Source organism: Thermobia domestica, chromosome 10, assembly GCF_964235325.1.
Source record: "Thermobia domestica chromosome 10, izTheDome1.hap1.1, whole genome shotgun sequence".
Taxonomy (NCBI): Eukaryota; Metazoa; Arthropoda; class Insecta; order Zygentoma; family Lepismatidae; genus Thermobia; species Thermobia domestica.
This window is the reverse complement of record NC_137463.1, coordinates 266,138,361-266,159,043: the sequence shown is the minus strand read 5'-3', so window position 1 is coordinate 266,159,043 and position 20,683 is coordinate 266,138,361. Positions and strand designations below refer to the sequence as shown.

Here is a 20,683-nt window from a genome sequence, read left to right as displayed (position 1 = left end):
TTTGTGTACACGATTGTCAAAGTGGGAGGTGAGAATAGTTGCCCTTAGATTAGCCAGCCGCTCTTCGCTAAGGTAACACTGTTTGAAATTTTGTACAAAATCTTCGTAGGTGTGGATTTTGTTCCGGTTAACTTGAAAATACTGATAACAAGTATTCCGAATTGCTCTAGGTATGAAGCTGAGCCTCATCTCGTTCGGTACTCCAGTGACCTCAAAGTACCGGTCGAGATCTTGTAGGAAGTTATAGGTTTCGGTTTCTGATTCATTTCCAGCATACACAGGTAAAGTGACGTCCCTGTGTATGAGACCAAATGCGGTTGCGAGATGCTGTCTCGTCTCATGATTACATGAGCGAGACGTCGACGGGACAGGTTCTGTCTCGTGGGAAGTAGCGAGGTTCCCAGGTTGAGAACCAGGCAGATCGCGACTCGAGGTGTCGTTTGGTGACTTAGGGCGTTCTTGTGCACTGGAGACAGAGATGCTTGCGAGTCTCCCCTCAATCACCTCGCTCGTCTCCTTTTGTATGGAGTTCTTCCACTCCTCCATTTTCTTCTCAAGTTGTGCACACACATCTTGAACGGTATCTTGCATCTGTTGGATGCTACCGTTACATTCCGACCTGATCTCATCGTGTGGCGTTTCCTGCTCTAGTTCCCCCCGGATCCTGGCTAGTTGGGAAGCAAAACACACTTCCACTCGCCTGACCTGATTATTCAGAGTAAGTGTGGTCTGTTCGACACGAGACGAGACCTGTTTAACACTTTCAGAAAGCTCAGTGTAATTTTCCTCTAACTGTCTGGCTATGCTAGAAGCATTCTCCTGAACTTCGTCTATCCTACTAGAAGTTTCTGTTACACGAGTAGACAGTTCTTCTCTGGTATGATGTATTTCCCCCCTAAGCTCTGCAGTCGTGAGCTCCAGACGCTCCGTCAGCTGACGCTCACTTTGCTCCAGTCTTGAGCTCACGGACTCCATCTGGAGTTCAAGACGAGCATTACTAGACTCAATCGCCTGTTCTAGTCTAAGATAACTTGTTTCTAACGTGCTATTACTTTCCTCTATTTTCCTTTCTAACTTTTCTAATCCCTTGGAGCTATCTCCTAATTTCAAATTCAAATCTTCCTTCAAGCTTCTACTATTCTCTTCAAGTTTTGCTTCTAACTTTCTCTCTAACTGACTTGCATTTTCTTCTTGTCTTCTCGTACTTTCCTCTAATTTGGAGTTAAAATCTTCCCGTATACTTCTACTATTTTCTTCTAATTTTAGCAAAATCTCCCCAAACATGGCAGCAATATTCATGTTATTTATATTCTCAAATGCACTACTAGTGTTACTGGCTGGGCTAACTCTTTGTTCTGTAGTTTCTGTTGTTACCTCCCTTTCCTCCCGCAATGGTACTTCCGGTTGCCTGCTGGGGACGGGCAGACCCGTTTCCACCGCAACAGCGTCTCCCACAACGCTGACCGGACGCTCGCTAGCGCTCTGCGCGTCAACGACACAATTCTCCTCTGAGAGCTCCCCAGCTCTCTGAGCGAACTCTTCAAATACAAACTCTGTGTCCATATTTCCTACTCTTCGAGCCTGTGCTCGCGTTACAACCATTTACAAATACAAAACGGAATTACAACGTTTCTTCCCCCCAAAGTTCTAAATAAACTGAATTCTCTATAACACAGTGATGATAATGCAATAATATTCAAGACACAAATAAATTTCAACACACAAGACACCTTCGTTCTTGGAAATTTTACGGGAAGAGAAAACAAAACATATACCGAAATTTTAACACAAACTGTATGTTGACCAGCAAGTATATAACGTATACTTCATGCCCTTAACGCTGATGGCGCCACTTTTTTTTGGCGCAAAAGCGTGAATTATCGTGCCCTGCAGCTGGGTAGCCACGTTTATTGTGAGGTGCAGGTAGCCAGAGGCGAAACAACTGTTACCTAAGAACACCAACACAAATAAAATAAAATAACATAAGTAGTGGAGTGGCTGGGAATATTCAAATTAACTGAAATATTTGCATAGAATGCAAATTACCAAACTTGTGAAAAGGATCTATTCCCTCTTGGAGATAAGGTACTCTCCTGTAAGGGGCCACCACTCCCTTATGAAGTCGGTAGAGCAATATTATTTAGTTTTGTGGAACAGCAGATCTCAGGGTCATCTGCATAACAGCCATGCTCAAAGATGCTACAATAGTGAGTCAGTTTAAACTTTCAAATAAGGTTAAAAAAATTTTATAATTTAAAATTTTACAGGTAGCAGCCTGTATTTGAGCTCACTATCTCATGGCTGTTATTTGATTCCTTGGGCAGAATACTCTCTCTGAGCCCCCATACAGAGAGGTGGTCAAACATACACAGTCAAGGGGAAAATGCCTCCTTGAATCACACTCCTGAAACAAACATATCATTAGCACAGGTACTCACCCTACAGCAAATTGAGTAGACATTGGTTCTGGTCAGAGATGGTAGTTTTATTTTCCACATAGGAAACAGGAACATAAATATGATAGATGTGATGATATCCACACTTTGATACACTAATATTTTATCACCTTTACGTAGTGCACTACCACACACACACTTTAATATATATTGATACACTTGATATTTTTAACACAATTTCATTTCTTTAAAAATAAAAAAAAATAACGTAGGATGAACCTGAAGTTAGAAAGGTCTGTCTGACCTTTAATAATAAAAAAAAAACAAGATATATATATACAACTTTCTTTTATCTCCTCATATTCATGAGTTTCTGGTCTCTAACAGTTTATAGAGGAGAGCCATATTTCAAATTTAAAAACATATTTAAATATCTGCGTAGATAAACAAACAAGTTGATGATAAAAATAAACAAATTTAATATGCTGATTCACTGCTCCGATATTCACTAGATGTTCACAAGTTCTAAATTGAATGTGACAGTGTCCTTCTAGATTCTCATTCCACTGTGAAGTAAAATGTTCTGTATGAGATATAGCACACAGGAAGACTGATGTTCTATGAGGGAACTTTTAGTATCTTCTATAAACAAGCAAAATAATTGCTTGAAGCCTTGTTCTCAATGTCCAAGGACAGGCACGGCATAAAGGCGTTACCGGCCTATGTTTAATATCTCTACTTGAGATATCTTAAGTTATATATTTCTCCCATATTGGAAGAACTAGGTTTTCCCATATTAAAAATGGGATGTTCGACGAGATTTAAACTACGAGGTCTCTATTGAGTGTCTGTAGCACTCAGAGAATGAAGAATTATTAACTGAAGATTAAAGTTCACTCTCCATTGTCACTATATGTAATAATCACCACTGATTGTATAAACTACAGATATGTGTATATCTTACACATTCTGTTAATTGATTATAACTTCATATAGAAAACTGAGTTCTACACACTCGCGTATACAGTTGTTCACAGGACCATCCAGGGGAACCGGACAATTTGTTCACACCTTGTCCCGGGTATCAAACTCTCTGTAAGAGAAGTCAGGTGACTTCCTTCTAACCGAAAAACTATATCTTGTCGCCTCTCGATTCTAACTTGAACTACCCCTGTTCTCTCATGAAAACGAGTATATTTCTTTACCAAAAACAAGGAAACGAAGAAACTCGCTTCCTCAAGCAACCTTTGACAAAAGAATCTCTGCCTTGCGGCGATATTCTGGGTGGTCCGATTTGCCACTGCACTTGTTCAGCTACCATCCGTAGCCAAATTCACCTTGACCCTGCTGACATGTGCTGCCCCTACACCAAGGACGGTCAACACTGAAGCTTTTGCTCCCAGCAGAAACTATGAGAGTTTTTAACACACTTTTGTTTTTCTTCACTTGTTATACACAAACTAATATGAGAAACATTGGTTATTATACATAAAATTAAAGAAAAATATACACAGAATACATATATATAAAATTCATGAACTGTCATCTCTCTCAGAAGCAGCAGTACACCCAATTCCTGTGGCTGTCTTTCAAAACTGTCTGCTACTAATGCAGCCATGTTTGCTTGGAGAGAGATTGAGGAAACATCTTTGTTAATTATTTACTTTTACCAAATACAAGATCCAAGTGTCTTGTTCGATAAGGGAAACACGATGATAAAATAAGTCAGAATTTTATGCGGTATTTCCAAGAACGTGTTTAGCTTAGTACGTAAATATTAATATTAAACATAGAAAATAAGTCAAATCAGAGTATACATTTTCAAATTGGTGTTGCATTTCGGGAACTAACTAAAGACTCGCTAGCCAGGTTTACTGGTCTTTGGTTAGAAGGGGGGGAAGGAAGTGACGCTTGAGCTCGCTGCATTGGAAATCACACCTATAGAAAACTAAAATTTCGCATGTAGAAGCGAAAAAGTTTATGGCTTTTGAAACAATACTAACAATGTGTTTCAACACACTGTATCAAACTCAGTGTAGTTCCACCAAGGAAGTCCGTAGGCTACTTCCTGTGTATAAAGATTCTTATTTAGTTCCTATTCTGGTTATTTCTTTCCATGGTGAGTTGTGAAGGACCTCACATCTTGTAGTCTAGGCGACAACAAGTCGGGAAAGAAAAAAAAAACTTCTCTCAGCACTAGCTCTCTTCCAGCGTTCTGAACTTTCATGTATGATTCCCATGGAATCTGCTTATTTCCTATTTAATTAATCCTTCATCTATGCTTTTAATATCATATCTTCCATCATCCCCTGTAATCTATACATTATGCAATAACGCAGTAATTAGATGCAACTGTTTAATATGCTATATAATGCCTATAAATGAAATAAACACAAAGAAATAAATACAATATAATACAATATTGTATTAATATTTACGTACTATGCTCGGTGTTTCACACTTCATTACTCATAATATTAAAATAATATGCATAGAATATGCTAATGTTAAGCAATTAATTATACCACAAAATCCATTATATTTACATATCAATATGCAAATGTGCCCCTCATCTGCATTTCGATATGCAGATGATGGAGAAGGACATGGGCCTTCTACATCTACTGAAACAGAATATCATAGAAATCCATCACAACTTTCCCTTTAAATTTTACTTATATTGGGAATTTATTGGGAAGTATAAATAAAGGTATGTCGAATTTACGTAAGTGGGAACTACCTGTATTTATGCAAACACGTAACTTTACAGACACTTTGACTTTCTTCAATCATAAGGCCATGCAGAAATAGTGAAAATACAAGCGAATTGATAACAATAATTTTAATGCTAAACATTCATTGGTAACCGTTCAAACAAATAGAACACGAAACAAGTATCAAGAAAATCATTTTTAGTTTGGATTTAGGAATTTTAGGAATTAGATTTTCGGGATTTCGGCATGTATGGCCATGTTACCCTGTCACGTATGAGGGATTGATGTCTCTTGGCGAGCACACACACTATTCGGGAAATTGGAAAAGAAGAAAGGATTGGGGAAGCAAGGAAACGGCCTGGGACCTATATGTTAGTTACTAAAATTAAATTTTAATTTCATCAATTATGTTTTCTTTAACACAATTTTTAATTTCAGTAAGTTAAATTTTTCATTAACTTTTTGAAACTATGGAAATATTATGGTTTAGAGACCTTGCTTTCCCGAGTTATGACCGTCAAAGTTGGAATTTACATCTTGTAAAAAAAATTCGTTAAAAATCTACATAATGGATGGAACTTATCTAATGTTGACCAACTTTGCGATGGTAGTGGATTTTGACCAGATTACTCACATGAAATATTATGATGTAAGATACCTTTAAATTCAGACATATGGATTTTGTTCAAATTACTACAAGGTAACCAAAAATGTTCTTGCCATTATAGAGCAGTTACAAACAAAGAACAATACAGTAGACGGTACGTAAGTTTCCAAGTAATCACCATCAGCATCCAACAAATTTTGCCAAGTTCCTGCATCTGCACGGTGATAAGACTTAGCGGTCGTAGATGCAAAGAAGTCTGTGAGTGCGTTCTGCGGGTTTCCCTCATTTGGAGGATCTTCCACGGAAGTGGTTGTCGTGGGAATGAAACAGCTGGTAATCTGTTAGCGCAAGGTCCAGTGAATATGGTGCATGGCACAGTATCTCCCAGCCAAGTTGCTGGAGGGTGCCTCGGCTTCTCTTTGCCACATGTGGCTTGTCATTGTCAAGCAGGAACAGCATGCCCTTGCGATCTCTAATGCTAGCTCCTTTTCCGCAATGCACGGTGCACCCTTTGGAACTGCTGAGAGCAGAGATCAGCAGTAATAGTGTGACCACATGGTAGGAGCTCGACGACAATTCCACCATATAGACAGCATAACCTTTCGTGTGTGCAGAGGTGGTCTTATAGTGGCAGGAACAGGGTCGCATGGCAATAACCAATGTCTGGTACGCTTGGGGGTGTGATAGAGGATCCATTTTTCGTCATCAGTGAGTAAGCGATTAAAGATAGGTGTGTTCAGGTGTCAACTGAGTAAGGACAAACAGGCTGTCTGGCTGTCGGTAGTCGTTGTTTCTTGTTGACTACCAACAATGTTTGGGTTACCCACTTGCTTAACTTGTATACTTCCCTATCCTATGCAGGTGCAGTCTGAATGTTTAAGCGGAAACATGGAACATCTCTTCAAGTTCATCACACGTTAGACCACTGTCCACCTCGATGACTTCTTTCAAGGATTTGTTATCCAAAACATGTGGTCGTCCACTGCAAGATTCATCCCAAGGGCTTACGTCTTCTGAACGGAATTTCAGGAACCAATGCCTAGGGGTGCGTTCGTTCACGACATTTTCTCCAAATGGCTGGCATACGCAGGCAGCTGACAAGCCTACTTTAAAGTCATACAACAAAAACACGTGAACAATCTGCTTTGATACCTCCATTTCTCTTCGACACTTGACGAGTTATGACTGCTGTATGTGCGCAATTGCTTGTATTACTGAAGGTGAATGGTCAGAGTAACTCCCATTGGCTTGGCAGGCACGTGTGTCTTTTCGTTTCCTCTCTCGCATGATTACGGAACATCAAAAGCGACAAGAACCCTTGTATTTAGAAAAAATAATGCAACAGACCTAGCAATTAGTTTGATGCAAACAAAATAAATGATGAAATAGTTGATTAGCTGCGTTGTAAATGCAATGCCTAATTATAATAAATGTTTGCTGAAATATATCAATGAGGGAAGAAGTTTTCCGCAATGGGGAAGACTTACTGTTCCTTAATGTATATACTGTACAGTACTGTTACTTGCTGAATTGATTTGCGTATTGGACGTGTTTACAACGTGAATTGAAAGACTAGAACATTATTTTCTAAACAGAAGTCTACAATTGATATTTAATGATTCTTACCTTGACGCTTTTCCATGGATGTATCTGGAATAATTCTCTTGTACTTATAATGTTACTCTCCGCTTTAGAGTATATATTGGTATTGGAAGCAGACACTGAGACTTCAAATCCAAATTCTCCACCTGCACTGAGAAAGGGAACCTCCACTTTTAGACTAGCACTTACTCCACTCTCCATTTTAAAACTGCTGACACTTTCCCACTCAAACATATTTACAAATTCTGCCTGTAACACACAAACAAGTACAAAACAGATAAACCAAAGATGTCAAACCCTGATTTACATCAATGTGTATATATACAGGGTGTCTCAAAAGTCCCCTGACATAGGGTAACTCTGTTATTATCAGAGTTATAACAAAATATAGGAGGGAAAACCGTCCTCAAATATGATGTTTTCAATCTAAATACAGAGTGTACAGCCCAAACGGCTCGTCTGATTTTTTTTTAAAAAAATCTTCACTTTAGATTGAAAACATCATATTTGGAGACGATTTCCCTGTTACATTTCTATGCAACTCTGATAATAACAGAGTTACCCTATGTCAGGGAACTTTTGAGACACACTGTATATAAAAGTTTGATTATTATTATTATTATTATTATTATTATTATTATTATTATTATTATTATTATTATTAACATTCATATGAACGGATACACTAATATAATATAAAGTATAATAAACACATGGGAAAATGCAAGAGAAAATATTTCCAATCAGTATTAAAACTACACACCAGAAAAAATACGCAAGTAGATATCTGAATCAATCTTCTTTATTCTGGGCTATCTACAGACTTCAGAACCTACAGTCAATTTCTTTACGATTCTTGAACTAAGATACACAAACTGTCACGATACTTCTCATTTTCAAAATATACATTTATAGTTTCGATTCATCCAACAGGCACACGCATTTTCCAAGAATCTACAATATAATACAGAAAGTTGTTTCAGGTTTGTGGTAGTGAATTCGACCGCTAGATAGCATCATGTATGACCACGTCCGAAAAGTTATCGCGGGTAATTCGAAAGTGATGTGTGGATTTGCAGGGAGAACAGCTTAAGTTTTAGTCTCCTCCGAAAATTAAGGCTTGTTGGGAGGAATATACTTGCAACCTTTCCAACATTACTTACAGTTATAGCTAAATAAGTAAACACTATAGGCCCATAGTCGAGTTATCCGAAGGCTTCCATCCCCTGGTAGGAACGATATGATATCAGACCCTGACGACATCATTGTACGGAAGAGGTACACCGTACATTAGCACTACCAATGGGTGCGTAGACCATCCAAAGTAGATAGATATTTCCATTGGGAGGAACTAATAGCTGTCCGTCAGTAGGTGTAGCTGTAATAGCCTGCCTCACCAATAACAATGGTGAGTTACAAAAATTTTTGGGTCCAGTGATTCGTGTCATTGACCAGTTTAGGACTTGACAGGCTCTTATGGCTTCTTGCTTACCTCACTCCTTCCATCTATGTTCACTTGCCATGCTACGTTAAAAGAGAAGTACTGTTATGTACAGTAAAACGCAATGTTTTTCCTATTCTCAAGTAGATATGTTAAATAATTTATGTAGATGTTTCACGCTTAAGTACCCCACAGTCTGTACAATCTCGCCCTTCCTCTTGTCTCCATCACCACCTCGACCTGTGTACATTACCATGCAACATTACCCTATAAGAGAGGTAATACTAAATAGAACAAGAGAAATTGTTCTGTTTATTCCCAAGTTTATATATTAAGTAATTCATGTAAATGTTGCACGCTTAAGTGCCTGACAGTTTCAACATCTTGCTTGGGGCTCCTCCACCTTGGAACCGACCATGGCGGAGTTTGCAGAGGTGATACTACTCTTTCGTCATCGAAGTCAGCCACCCGAAAGTGGGAAGAGTGTCAAATCCTTCAGGACTCAGCTAGAACAAATTTCTTTTTAAAACCAGGTGTGTCGTGACAATTTTGTGCATCGGACATCGAGAAATCTGTGAGAACTGGCTTTGAATTGCGAAGTGGACAGTGAACATGGTGCGGCAGCGCATTCTGGAGAACTGTCACTTTACAATAACTTACCTCAGGAGCCAGTCACCACAAATTTCTCGATCCCTGTTTTAAGAAATTGTCAGGACACATCTAAGTCTCAAGAAATGATGTGCCCGGTGAATACCGAAAATAACTGACTTTGATTCTATTATCAGGTGGCTAGCTTTTATAAATGTTGATCCCACGGTATGACAACTATCTGAATTCCGATGATGTCGTTGAAAAGTAGTGACATCAATGCTGTATCTGTGCCAATAAATGTTCAACTGTCATTGTGTCTTGTTTGTGTTTACTGCCCTAGGGAAACTTACTTTGTAAATTCGCCTTGTACTGAAAGTGAGCACTGTTTCACCATAATCTCTATTACAATATTGAACTTCGTACTTTACTATAAGAGGATCATGCTTTACCACTTTAGTGAATTCGTGCTCAATCTCCGTGTATCCTCCGTTGTGGAACCACTTTGTATAAGTATATCCAGGCTTCACTTCATCTTCCAAAGGTTGCAGCCACTTGAAATTCTCCAGATGACAGTGGACTTTGTGACTGAAATAGAAGTGGCATAAATAATCAGTGGTATTTCGTGACAAAACTTCTAGAGGGTAATTCTGTTATTGGCAACATACCGGGTTACTGTATATGCATATAATTATTTATGTATTTATTTGAGAAACTTTTAGATATAGCTCGCAATGTTAGTTCGTGCTTTCTAAAAAAACCAACAATTAACTACAATATTAACAATATCGGGAAAGAAAGCCACTAAAGGCATATAGCTAAAGATGATATCTCGGTATCCGTATTGTGAAACACCAAGAAATCCATGAAAAAACGTTAGCCAATATGTCAAGTCACCGGATTTAAGCCCGAAACAGCCCAATTACAAATCAAGTACAAGTACTCCAATCATTATCCCACACCTGCTTAATAGTTACACTTACTCTTGTTAATTATTTGAGTACTTCGTGCGATGAATAACTTAATATTCTTATATTGTAGACGTTAATTCTTACATGGTATGGAAGACTTGAGTTCGATTCCCGGCGTGAGTTCATAAGGTTTGAATCCTACATTAGATTGTAGCTTAACGTCTTATATAGCCTCGCTGCTAAACGGGACACTAATGTTAAATCCAATGTAATTCTATGCATATCTGTTCAATAAAGGAATTGATCTCGATTATAAAAAGCAATCTATTTTTCTTGTTCATTACAACTTGAATATGGATCACTCTAAATATTATGCATTTTAAAATTCTTATTTAGTGCGTCCTATATGTATTACTTCGTTAGTTTTATTATTAACATCTAATTTTTCGGAATTTTTATTTTACCTATTCGACTTACCAAGGAAGTGCAAAAGTCGGAAAGGAATTTGCTGTAATATTTCTAGTCTCTCTATCAGTGCCGGATTTACATATAAGCTAAACAAGCTATAGCTTAGGGCCCCTCTCTCTTTCGGGTCCTCAATAAATTTAATGGACAGAAAACTTAATATACATTTCGAAAATAAGATCAAAGCAATTACTATAAAATCTGCTAGCCTTACAGCAATACTGTTTTAATCGGGACCCTTTTTGTTAGCCTTCTTCCTGAAATACCTCACTAGTTTGCTCATCTCTGTATATAGGGTGCCTACATTCTGCATGACAACATGTAGCATATAGAAGAATTTGTCATATGAGGGAAGACCCAAAAGAAACCGGACTTTCGTTCTAAAAAATAATTTATTACATTTTTTACAAAATTCTTTCAGTCTCCTTCAAAGTACTCTCCATTAAATGCGATTCATTTCTCCCATCTACTTTCCCACTGTTTGAAGCACCTCTGGAACTTTTATTTCGTCCAATGCGCTCTGCGAAGTTCTGTTTACAGCCACTACACCATCAAAACATTTTCCTTTTAGATTTTGTTTAATTCTCGGAAAATGTCATCATGTAGGTCAAAAAGTTTGGATCACTTTCAATCTGATTTTTCAAGTCCTGACTCAAATTCAGACGAATGATTTGATCCTGTGTGAGCAGGCGAGAAACAAACTTAGCGGCAACATATCTCATTTGCAAAACCTCACGCTGGCATGAGCTCCAACTCACTTCTGCCTGTTTTGAAATATCATCGATCATGAAACGACGATCCTCGCTGATTTTGGGGCAGATTTGTTCGATGTTTTCGTCGTTTCGAAATGATGAAGAGCACCCAGAACGAGCACGATCTTCAACACTCATCTCACCACACTTAAAGCGCACAAACCACTCAAAAAATTGTGTGTTGTTCATAGCATCCTTCTCGAAAGACTGTTGAAGCATTTGGTAAGTTTTCGTTTTCGATTTTCCAAGTAGGAAGCAAACACTCCTTGTTCCTTTGAATCTGTCATAACGATTTCGCAGACGGCTAACGAGAACAGTTGAGTAAAACAATAATACGATCAAACGTTAACCTCCTACGCAGACGCCAACTGATCTGGGAAGATCTCTATTAGACCCACCTAGCAGGAGAACTCTCTACTACGCTTAGGAACGGCAGCGCTCTTTCAATCCGTTTTTTTTATTCCCCCCCTGGTAGACAAAAAACTTAACATATAAAAGGCCCCATTATCTTCAACTGCTTAGGGCCTCATCAAAATTGAAACCTACTCTGCTTTCTACGAATGAGTCTTGTTCCTGTTGGCTCCCTACATGTCTTCATATTTTTAGTTTCTTCATTTGAAAATTCATTTTAGTGATTGGATACGTTTTTAGGCTTATGAAACAATAAAATGTATAGTGGATGAAACATATTATGGATCTCGAACTACTATGGAAACTTATATACAGATAGCAAGTGTCTAAGTGTCCATAGTGTCTACAGGAGTATGTTGTACAGTAGAAGAAAGCTGGACCGCACAACAAGCTGTAGCACGGAAATTGTTCGCAATGATTTTAGCTACTACATCCCATACGGAAGTAATTGTCAGGGGTAGAATGACTAGCTTGTCTCCGCAGCCACCCATCAGAGGATAGATTGTATAATAAGGAACGTCTTATGAGCGAAGGACAAGAACACGGCCAAATTATCCTACCAATCAATGGTTGTTGGGACGTTCCACAGTGAACTACCAAGTAGAGTTCAAAAAGGTAGTCTCCCGCCTTTTGTAGATTAGATCTAACACTCTTCTGAAGAAGGGTAATGGGATGCAGCCATTACATTATAAACCAAACCCTATCCCCTAGTTATGCCTACTGAGGAGTCTTTCGACATCAGCTACCGGTACGGGAGTGTTAAGACAAGCCCACTTCTCCATAATGGCATTAGAAAGGGAGGGGGACCAAGTACTGAATGTCACTGTATGACCACAATATAGAAAGTCCAACCCTTTTCTAGTACTCTCTGCAAACCAAGGAGGAACTTCAATCCAAGGTCTGCCTACCTGAGGATATGGTTGAGATGCCACGTGCACTACCATACCTAATGGCTCGTTAGGATGCCCATGAGTGAGATGAATCTATCCTCCTCCGGAGTTCATTCCTTGGAGTAGAACTATTGGAGAAGGGATAAATTTACCATCTTTCAGAACATGATATGATGTAACTTTGTTAAAATTAACCTTAATTTTCATTAATCATGGCATGTGTTTCCTTTATGTTTTAAGAAGTATTCGTACCTTTTGTCAGCAGCGTGGTAATAAAGAAAGAGAATCATAATTTAAGGTGAATCTGAACAACTGTGTTCTATGCTCTCCCAGGAATGAAACCCAAGATTTGTACATCAAAACTCTCGTACTAGCTAGTAGATCAACGAAGAGGGCTATACTTACTTGAAGCATACTCCCTTATTCCTCTTCGAGCTCTAGAAGCTAGTGAAAGTACCTCTGGGGTATGAAGTCTCAGGCTTAGTTCATGGAGGGAAAGCATTGAGCTCACTATGGTAGTATTGATTCCACATTAAATAATAGGTCCATATCTAATAGACTTTTGATGTTGAAAAGGAAGGCAGAAGTTCAACAAACAAACGATTGAATTTCCGTCGAAACAAATAGTTTCATATCTATTTGTTGACCACATTGACGAAACATTGTAATCCGTTCTCTGTAACTCGCTCAATCTAGAGATAGCTGTTATTTTGTGGTCAACGTAAGTAGACCACGAAGCGATGCTTATTCATCACAAAAACGAGGTGTTGCTGAGCCAATGCCATAACAGGTATAAAGTTGTTCATTTAAGTCTATTTCGGGAAAGAAGTGGTCGTGCTACCTGATCCATCTTATTGAATAAGGTCATTTTATCCACTTATATAAAACCGAAGTATAATCTATATAGAGGTGTAGTGGCAGTTTCTTCATCACATTTAGGGGTAGACTGGCCCCGCGTTCAATTAAGCAAATGCTTAGTGTGCCTTCTCCTTTATGCTACTCTCTACGTAATCTTTTCGATAACTAAAATGAAATTAATAGTTTATTAAACATTTACGCTATTTTCTTCTACAATAACACTCAAAACAATTCCCCTATCTTGTGAATCATCATTAATAATAACTTTCCAACGTGCGTGCAAGGTTATGCTACAGTTATTATAACGATAACATTTATAAATATGTATATGTTGATATGAATAACAGTCCGTATCTTATGGTATCATTTTTCTTTATGGCCAGACCTGAGCATTTAACTTTTTAAGTTTTGTTGCCAGGCATGTATAAACACATTTTTCTAGACAGTTCTGATATAATACGTAAAGAATCCATTAATAGTGGATGTATTCTCAATTATAAAGAAGGAGTTTTGTGAAAAACGAAAAGATAAATGCAGAAAATCTTCGGAAAATACATCACTTTAAATATACTTTATCTTGAGTGTTATTATTGAATATTTAGTGAGTAATCTATGTTTTAATTAGTTCCAGAAATTCTGAAATAACGAACTTAAAGCAATATGTAGATGTTATACTACAGTCACAAGGCGGTTAGAGCCATAATATGTGATATTTGTAATATATATAAACGACATACCGCTTATGAAATCCTCCCCTCTGACAAGTAAACCTTTCCTTTGATACCGGTTTTCCGGAAAACATATATTTCCGAAAAGCTGACGTCGAAAGTAGAAAAACTGGGAAATAGGAGAGGCAGAGGAATAGCGTTCAGGAGCTAAAGGACCCACAAAGTATTATGATAGTGTGTAGAGATTGACATATTCCCTGAATGACGTCTCTATTTCTTGTGTGTTTTTAGTTTCTAGTATGTACTGTGACATCCTACTATTTTTTGTATGTTGCTTGTGCTCGTATGTTGCTGTCAAATACTAACATATAGTATGTCTTATTCGTACATTGCAGATGGATCCTAAAGTCGTTATGGCTGCTTTGGTCTCTCGATTCGGAACAAGCACTAATTCCCCCAACAACCAGGAATCGGAGATGATACGGCACAAAAGTACCCTTCTGGAAAATGATATGGAATTGTGGATGAGATCAGGACATTAGGATTTACTGGTGGCGATGGAAAAGAATGAGACGAAGAAATGGAGTTTGGAGATGATGGTGTCGATGAGGAACAGCAATGCTCTTTGCAAGTCTCATGCCTCGTCTTCGAGTTCATCGGCATTCGAGTATGTGCCTTCGTCGAAAAGGCGAAAGCATGATGGTCCCGCAGATATGGGTGAAGAGGACTGGTCTGATTGCAAGAAGCGAGCTTTCGTGTACTGGACCACAGATCCTACTATAGACGAACCTCGGACAAAACGACTGTGGCATACACCAGTACTGATTCAGTTCAAGAACATTAAGCACATGAACATTCTGTACAATTTGGGAAAAATATGAATGCCTCTTCGATCCCAAAAGTCAATCAGGCCATCCTGCAGTAATTCAAAGAGAAGGAAAAAGAAGAAGCTATTATTCACGACCAGACGTTGCGACTGTGTATTAAGATAGCGATGGATCCAGAAAATACCATGAAGTTTAAAGCTTCTGATTCCTGGGTATGTCGCTTCAAGAAGCGGAATAACCCAAAAGCTCCCATGAACTTAAAGGAGCAAGAGGCGATGATTTTGTTGAGAAGTTTCGCAACCTCATACTTACGTCTTGAATGCTGACCAGAGCAGATTTGACAAAGAGTTACATTTCCATCGAAGTCTGCAATCAGAGGAACAACTGTTGTTGAATCAGTCTCTGCAGCACATCACAATTTAATGATTCTGCCTATGATTTCAATGGACGGCGAAATACTGCGGCCAACATATGAGGTTGTATCCAAGCCATCTGGAAAATTCCCGCAGACAAAGCCGGCATATCCTCCAAATATAAGATCTTATGCTGAGAAAACAGCGAACATGTCGAAAGCAGACCTCAAGCGGTTCTATCGTGAAGTATTTTGGCCAAGTATTTCTGGAGACAGGATGAATATTCTGCTCTTGGTGGATTCATGGGGATCGAACAAAGATCATGCATTGTCTGATTCCGTAATTCTTATGGTAAAGTCCTGCAAAAAGAACTGGTACTTAAGGATGTACTGGAAAGATTCAGCCTTTGGATATTCATTTTTTCGACTGTACAAATCGTTTATTCTTTATATAACGGTCACAATCATTATCGAGACACAGGAGCACATTTGGCATCGCGATAGTTTTCTGGCCTTACAGGCCTTTTCTTGATATCAATTCAGCGCTTTCCGTTTCAAGAACTTGATTAAGTATTCTTTTTATAAAGGTGCATACTTGAACGAAGAACCTGGAATGTGGATTGCGCCAATGGATTACTGCTTTGATTTATTGACAAATGATGAGTGTGCAAAGTGGGAAGCTATCGCGTTTGTAAAATGTGCCCATTATAAACTGACTTTCTGCCCTTCTCACTGTTTATTTGATGAATTACATATTGATTGTCTCTTGTAATCGATTTGCATTGACTACAAACATATTTTATTTCTTTTCAAGGCGTTGTCTCTACCTTTATGTTGCGCTCTCCAACCTTATTAACATATTATCATTACATATCAATACTTGCAACGTGCATTTTAAAGAAGTTGGGTGTCAAATTTCCAACACTATTATGATACTTTGTAAGTCCTATATGTCCTGAACGTTTGTCTCTGTCCTCATGCCCCTCATATTTCCCAGTTTTTCTACTTTCGACATAAGCTTTTCGGACATATATATGTGTTTTCGGCAAACCGATATCAAAGAAGATAATTTGAGACCAATTGATATAGTGCTCTCCCAATATCTATCTGACCACCACTCATTTCATGGAGCCAGTTCACCTGTATTCCCATTGTTAAACCATTAGTGTTGTTATAAAAGTAATTACACCACTTATTTTACCGATAATCTCATTTCTACTCACTTCTGATATCTAGGGTTATTCTTAATGTCCGGGTGCTGCCCATATGCGTCGTATCTGAGAACTCGAACACCATGCTTCCTTTCCAATAGTTCAACGAAGTCTTCCACAAGTTGATCAAAATCAGCGCGGTGGAACGTCACACGCTGCCCTGTTTCAAATTTTAAGAAGAAATACTATTCAACCATTCTTTAATAATCATTTTCTAAATATTATTTAGAAATGTAGCTAACGATCCATTAAAATTTTTAAAAATAATATAATTGAATTACTTTATATTTAATAATTGAGTAGGTTAACTTATGCCAGTATGTAGAATGACCATTTTGGTATCGACTAGAATGACCATTTTGGTATCAAGGTAGAACGACCATTCGGAACGCATATTTGCTTCACATGCTCCTAGTCAACTGTTTTAAGTTGGTCACAAGGAAGCAGGTGAAGTTAGATTTACATCAAAGTTGCACCACCCGAGAGTGACGTATTATCATGGGGGCAAGGCGGTACAAAACGATCTCTACGGGCCTTCTGATCCCTTTCGCTCGCTGACGCTCACTCAGCTATGTTTCGTAGCGTAAATAAATAACTTTTTTAATCAATAAAGTTGTGTATGCAGTCTTTCCCCCTCCTTGCGCCTCCGCCATTTCCTTCTTTCTATCTCCCAACTATCCCCTACATTCTCTTGCTAAGCGAGAGCCCAACTGCTTGCTGTCCTGTTAGTTTATAACATTATTGTTTATAAGAGCTATCGGAAATCTCTAGGTACATGGTGGAAAAAGCACAATTTGTGCATTATATAATACGCACAAGCGAAAATGAGTATTATTGTCATCTTATTTTAATGGAAAAATGTTATCAAAATTTAAAAGAAACAAAAAGTTCTTGGGCAGGCTTTGAACCAACGCCAAAAGCAATTTTCATTACTAGTGCGGTCCCTGGCACGCTTTTTAAAAAGTTAACTGATTCACCGAACGTGCCTCATTAACTTGCTTAACTACTTATTATTAGGTTTCTACTTGTTTTACTCGCTTAACTCGTTTTTCTATTAACCTAGAACGATAGGGACACGAACACAGTTTAAATTCCGAAAACTCACCCACCGGGAATCGAACCCGGGCCACGTACACCAAAGGCGCACGTGCTAGCCGCTAACCAGCAGCGAGGGCAAGCACACTCACCTACGAAGGCCGACAGCATTTGGCATTTGCTTTCTGTTATATGTGTGCTACGTGACGAGACACGGACAACTCCAACCAATCAGAACCGTGCATTTTGTTCCTATGACTAGGATTGAGCGTGATTAGAATATAACAGTTCGGAACAAGTACAAAACGTGCAAGATAACTCAGTGTAAGAGCGCTAAGCTCTAGTGCGAGGGGTGCCTGGTTCGACGCCAGGCCATGTAAGCTTGTAGCGGGCAACATGTCCGCGAATTTTCTTGGGGCTCTCCCATACTTTCATTTCAACAATTCCTTTCTCAAACGTTCACTTTTATTAATGATTCGTCTCCTTTAGAGTAGAGAGTATAAGCCTGGGAGGTAAAACTGGAAGATCCGCCACTTCATACTTCTTAAATTAAAATCACATTTCATAAGAAATTAGTCTCTATTAAAATGTTACTAATTAAAAATGAAATGAAACCTTTAAATATTACGTCACACGATTATGCGGTCTAGGCTAAAGGAGACGGTGATTATCAGAAATGAATGAAATGCTAGAATGAAGAAAGCGGGAGAGCCCCGAGAAAACCCCGAGCTGTGATCGAACCCAGCCATGCGCCAGAGGTGAACGCTCTACCACTGAGCCACCTCCCTAGTAGTAATTACTTTAAGATAAGAATTATTATTATTATTTATAATAATATAAAACATTTTCATTAATCTGTACTAATGATGTGATGAATCACTATAATTTAACAAGTGCTATCAACTTATTTATATTATAAAATTTAAAATGACAATGTTTCTGACTCCTAATCTCTTGAACCTCCCGACCGATCTCAACCAAATTTTCAATATAAATGAGGTTCGAGACTGGAATGGATTTTATCATTTCACTCTGACGGAACAACGTAGCGGAGGGGAAGAAAGAGAAGATATATAATAATCAATATAAATAAAAATAAAAATCACTAGGTTTGTGACTTAATAACTCTAGATCCACTCAACCGATTTCAATCAAATTTTCGACATGGATGAAATTTGGAACTAGAAAGTTTCTTTTTTTATATAATTTCACCTTGACGGTAGAACATAGGGGAGGAGAAGATATATATGAAAGTAAATAAAACTTAATAACTCTTGAACCACATAACCGATCTCGATCAAATTTTCAACATAGATGAGGTTTGGACCTGGGACGATTTTGCCATTTTACTTTGACGACAGAACGTAGGCGAGCGGGAGATATATGTAAAAAAAATAATAAAAATAAAAGTGACTGTCTTTTGTGACTTCATCACACTTGAACCATCCAACCGATCTCAATGAAATTTTCAACACAAATGAGATTCAGCACTGGAAAGATTTTAACCTTTTCTCTTTCACGGTAGAACACGGTAGATAGGGGCGCGGGAGGGTATATATATGAAAGTAACTGTCTTTCTGACAACGTCGCTGTTCAACCACCCGACCGATTTCGATTAAATTTTCATTACAGATGAGGTTCAGATCTGAATTTGTCTTGTCATATCACTTTGACGGTGCAACTTAGAAGAGAAAGGAGGGGGAAGAACATTTATAAATGATCGAAAAGGAACGATTGTAGTATTATAGTTTTCCGGGTCGTTGAGATGCACAGTGACACTTCTGATGCTGATTTAATCCAAATTCAACACCGCAACTTGGAGGAGAAGGAGATATATAAAAATGATCAAAAATGACCAATATCAGTGTCGAATTCATGGTTTTCGGGGTTGCTGAGATGAACAGTGACACTTCCGATTCCGTTTGCATCCAAATTCAATCCGGCATCTTGGGGAAAGGAGAAAGGAAAATACATAAAATTGATTAAAAAATATAACCCCATATTAGAGTGGAATCCATAGTTTTTGGGGTCACTGGGATGAACAGTAACACTTCGGATGCCATGTCCCGTAACATGGAGGAGGGGAAGATATGTAAAAATGATCGAAAATGGCCGATGTTACTGTCTAATCCATAGTTTGTTTGGGCCGCTGAGATGAACAGTGACACTTCTTGTCTCGTTTAAAACTAAATTCCTCCTCGCAACTTGGGGGAGGGGAGATATATAAGATTATCGAATATGATTGATATTAGTACTGGATCTATAGTTTTCGGGGTCGCTGTGATGAATAGTGATCTTGCAGTGATCTTTTCATTATTGTAGTTACTATAGCACTGCGCTACTCAACGCTAGATGGGATATCTCTTGCTTCATTTTTAACCATGTCAGCAATGATGCATTTAAATTATATTTCACTTTGGTTGATATGTCAATATCTATCTATCTATCTATAACCCTATATATATATATATATATATATATATATATATATATATATATATATGTGTGTGTGTGTGTGTGTGTGTGTGTAAAATTTAGTTACTATCCTTCTTTAATAACAAAAAAAAAAAAACACTATAGTGCCTAAAATTATGTAAGTACCTCGTTTTAAGTAATATTCAAATATATTTAATTAATTTTTCGTCCCATGACCTGGTACATTAGCGACATCTGTATTGTTTTTCTTACCAATTATGTTCACTCTTCATTTTGTTCTTTCCAATAATTTAACATGCACACCATTATTGAGAGTAAAAGTCATATTAAAAGTCATATATATTTAAATAACGTACCTGTCACTGTATTTGCAGAATGTAATATACCCTATAAAAGAAGACGTAAAAGAAATTAACAAATATAGATCTTAGATCTACGTAATGGGGCGTTTACACTTAGTCAATTTGCGTTCGATTCAGTTGAATTGACGTCACTTTCAACTTAATCGACCGTGTAAAC

The 20,683-nt window shown here is 38.0% G+C and overlaps 1 protein-coding gene across 1 annotated transcript in view; it reads right to left on the bottom strand.

Moving 5' to 3' along the window:
* The window catches only part of LOC145662219 (uncharacterized), a 71,655-nt gene that overhangs the window by 28,240 nt on the left and 22,732 nt on the right, over positions 1-20,683 (bottom strand). The window contains exons 2-5 of the mRNA XM_081727553.1: positions 20,521-20,551; positions 16,706-16,853; positions 9,801-9,936; positions 7,344-7,568 (exon numbers count right to left, since the gene is read on the bottom strand). Coding sequence (XP_081583679.1) covers positions 7,344-7,568; positions 9,801-9,936; positions 16,706-16,853; positions 20,521-20,551 — 540 coding nt within the window. The remainder of the gene's footprint in view (positions 1-7,343; positions 7,569-9,800; positions 9,937-16,705; positions 16,854-20,520; positions 20,552-20,683) is intronic.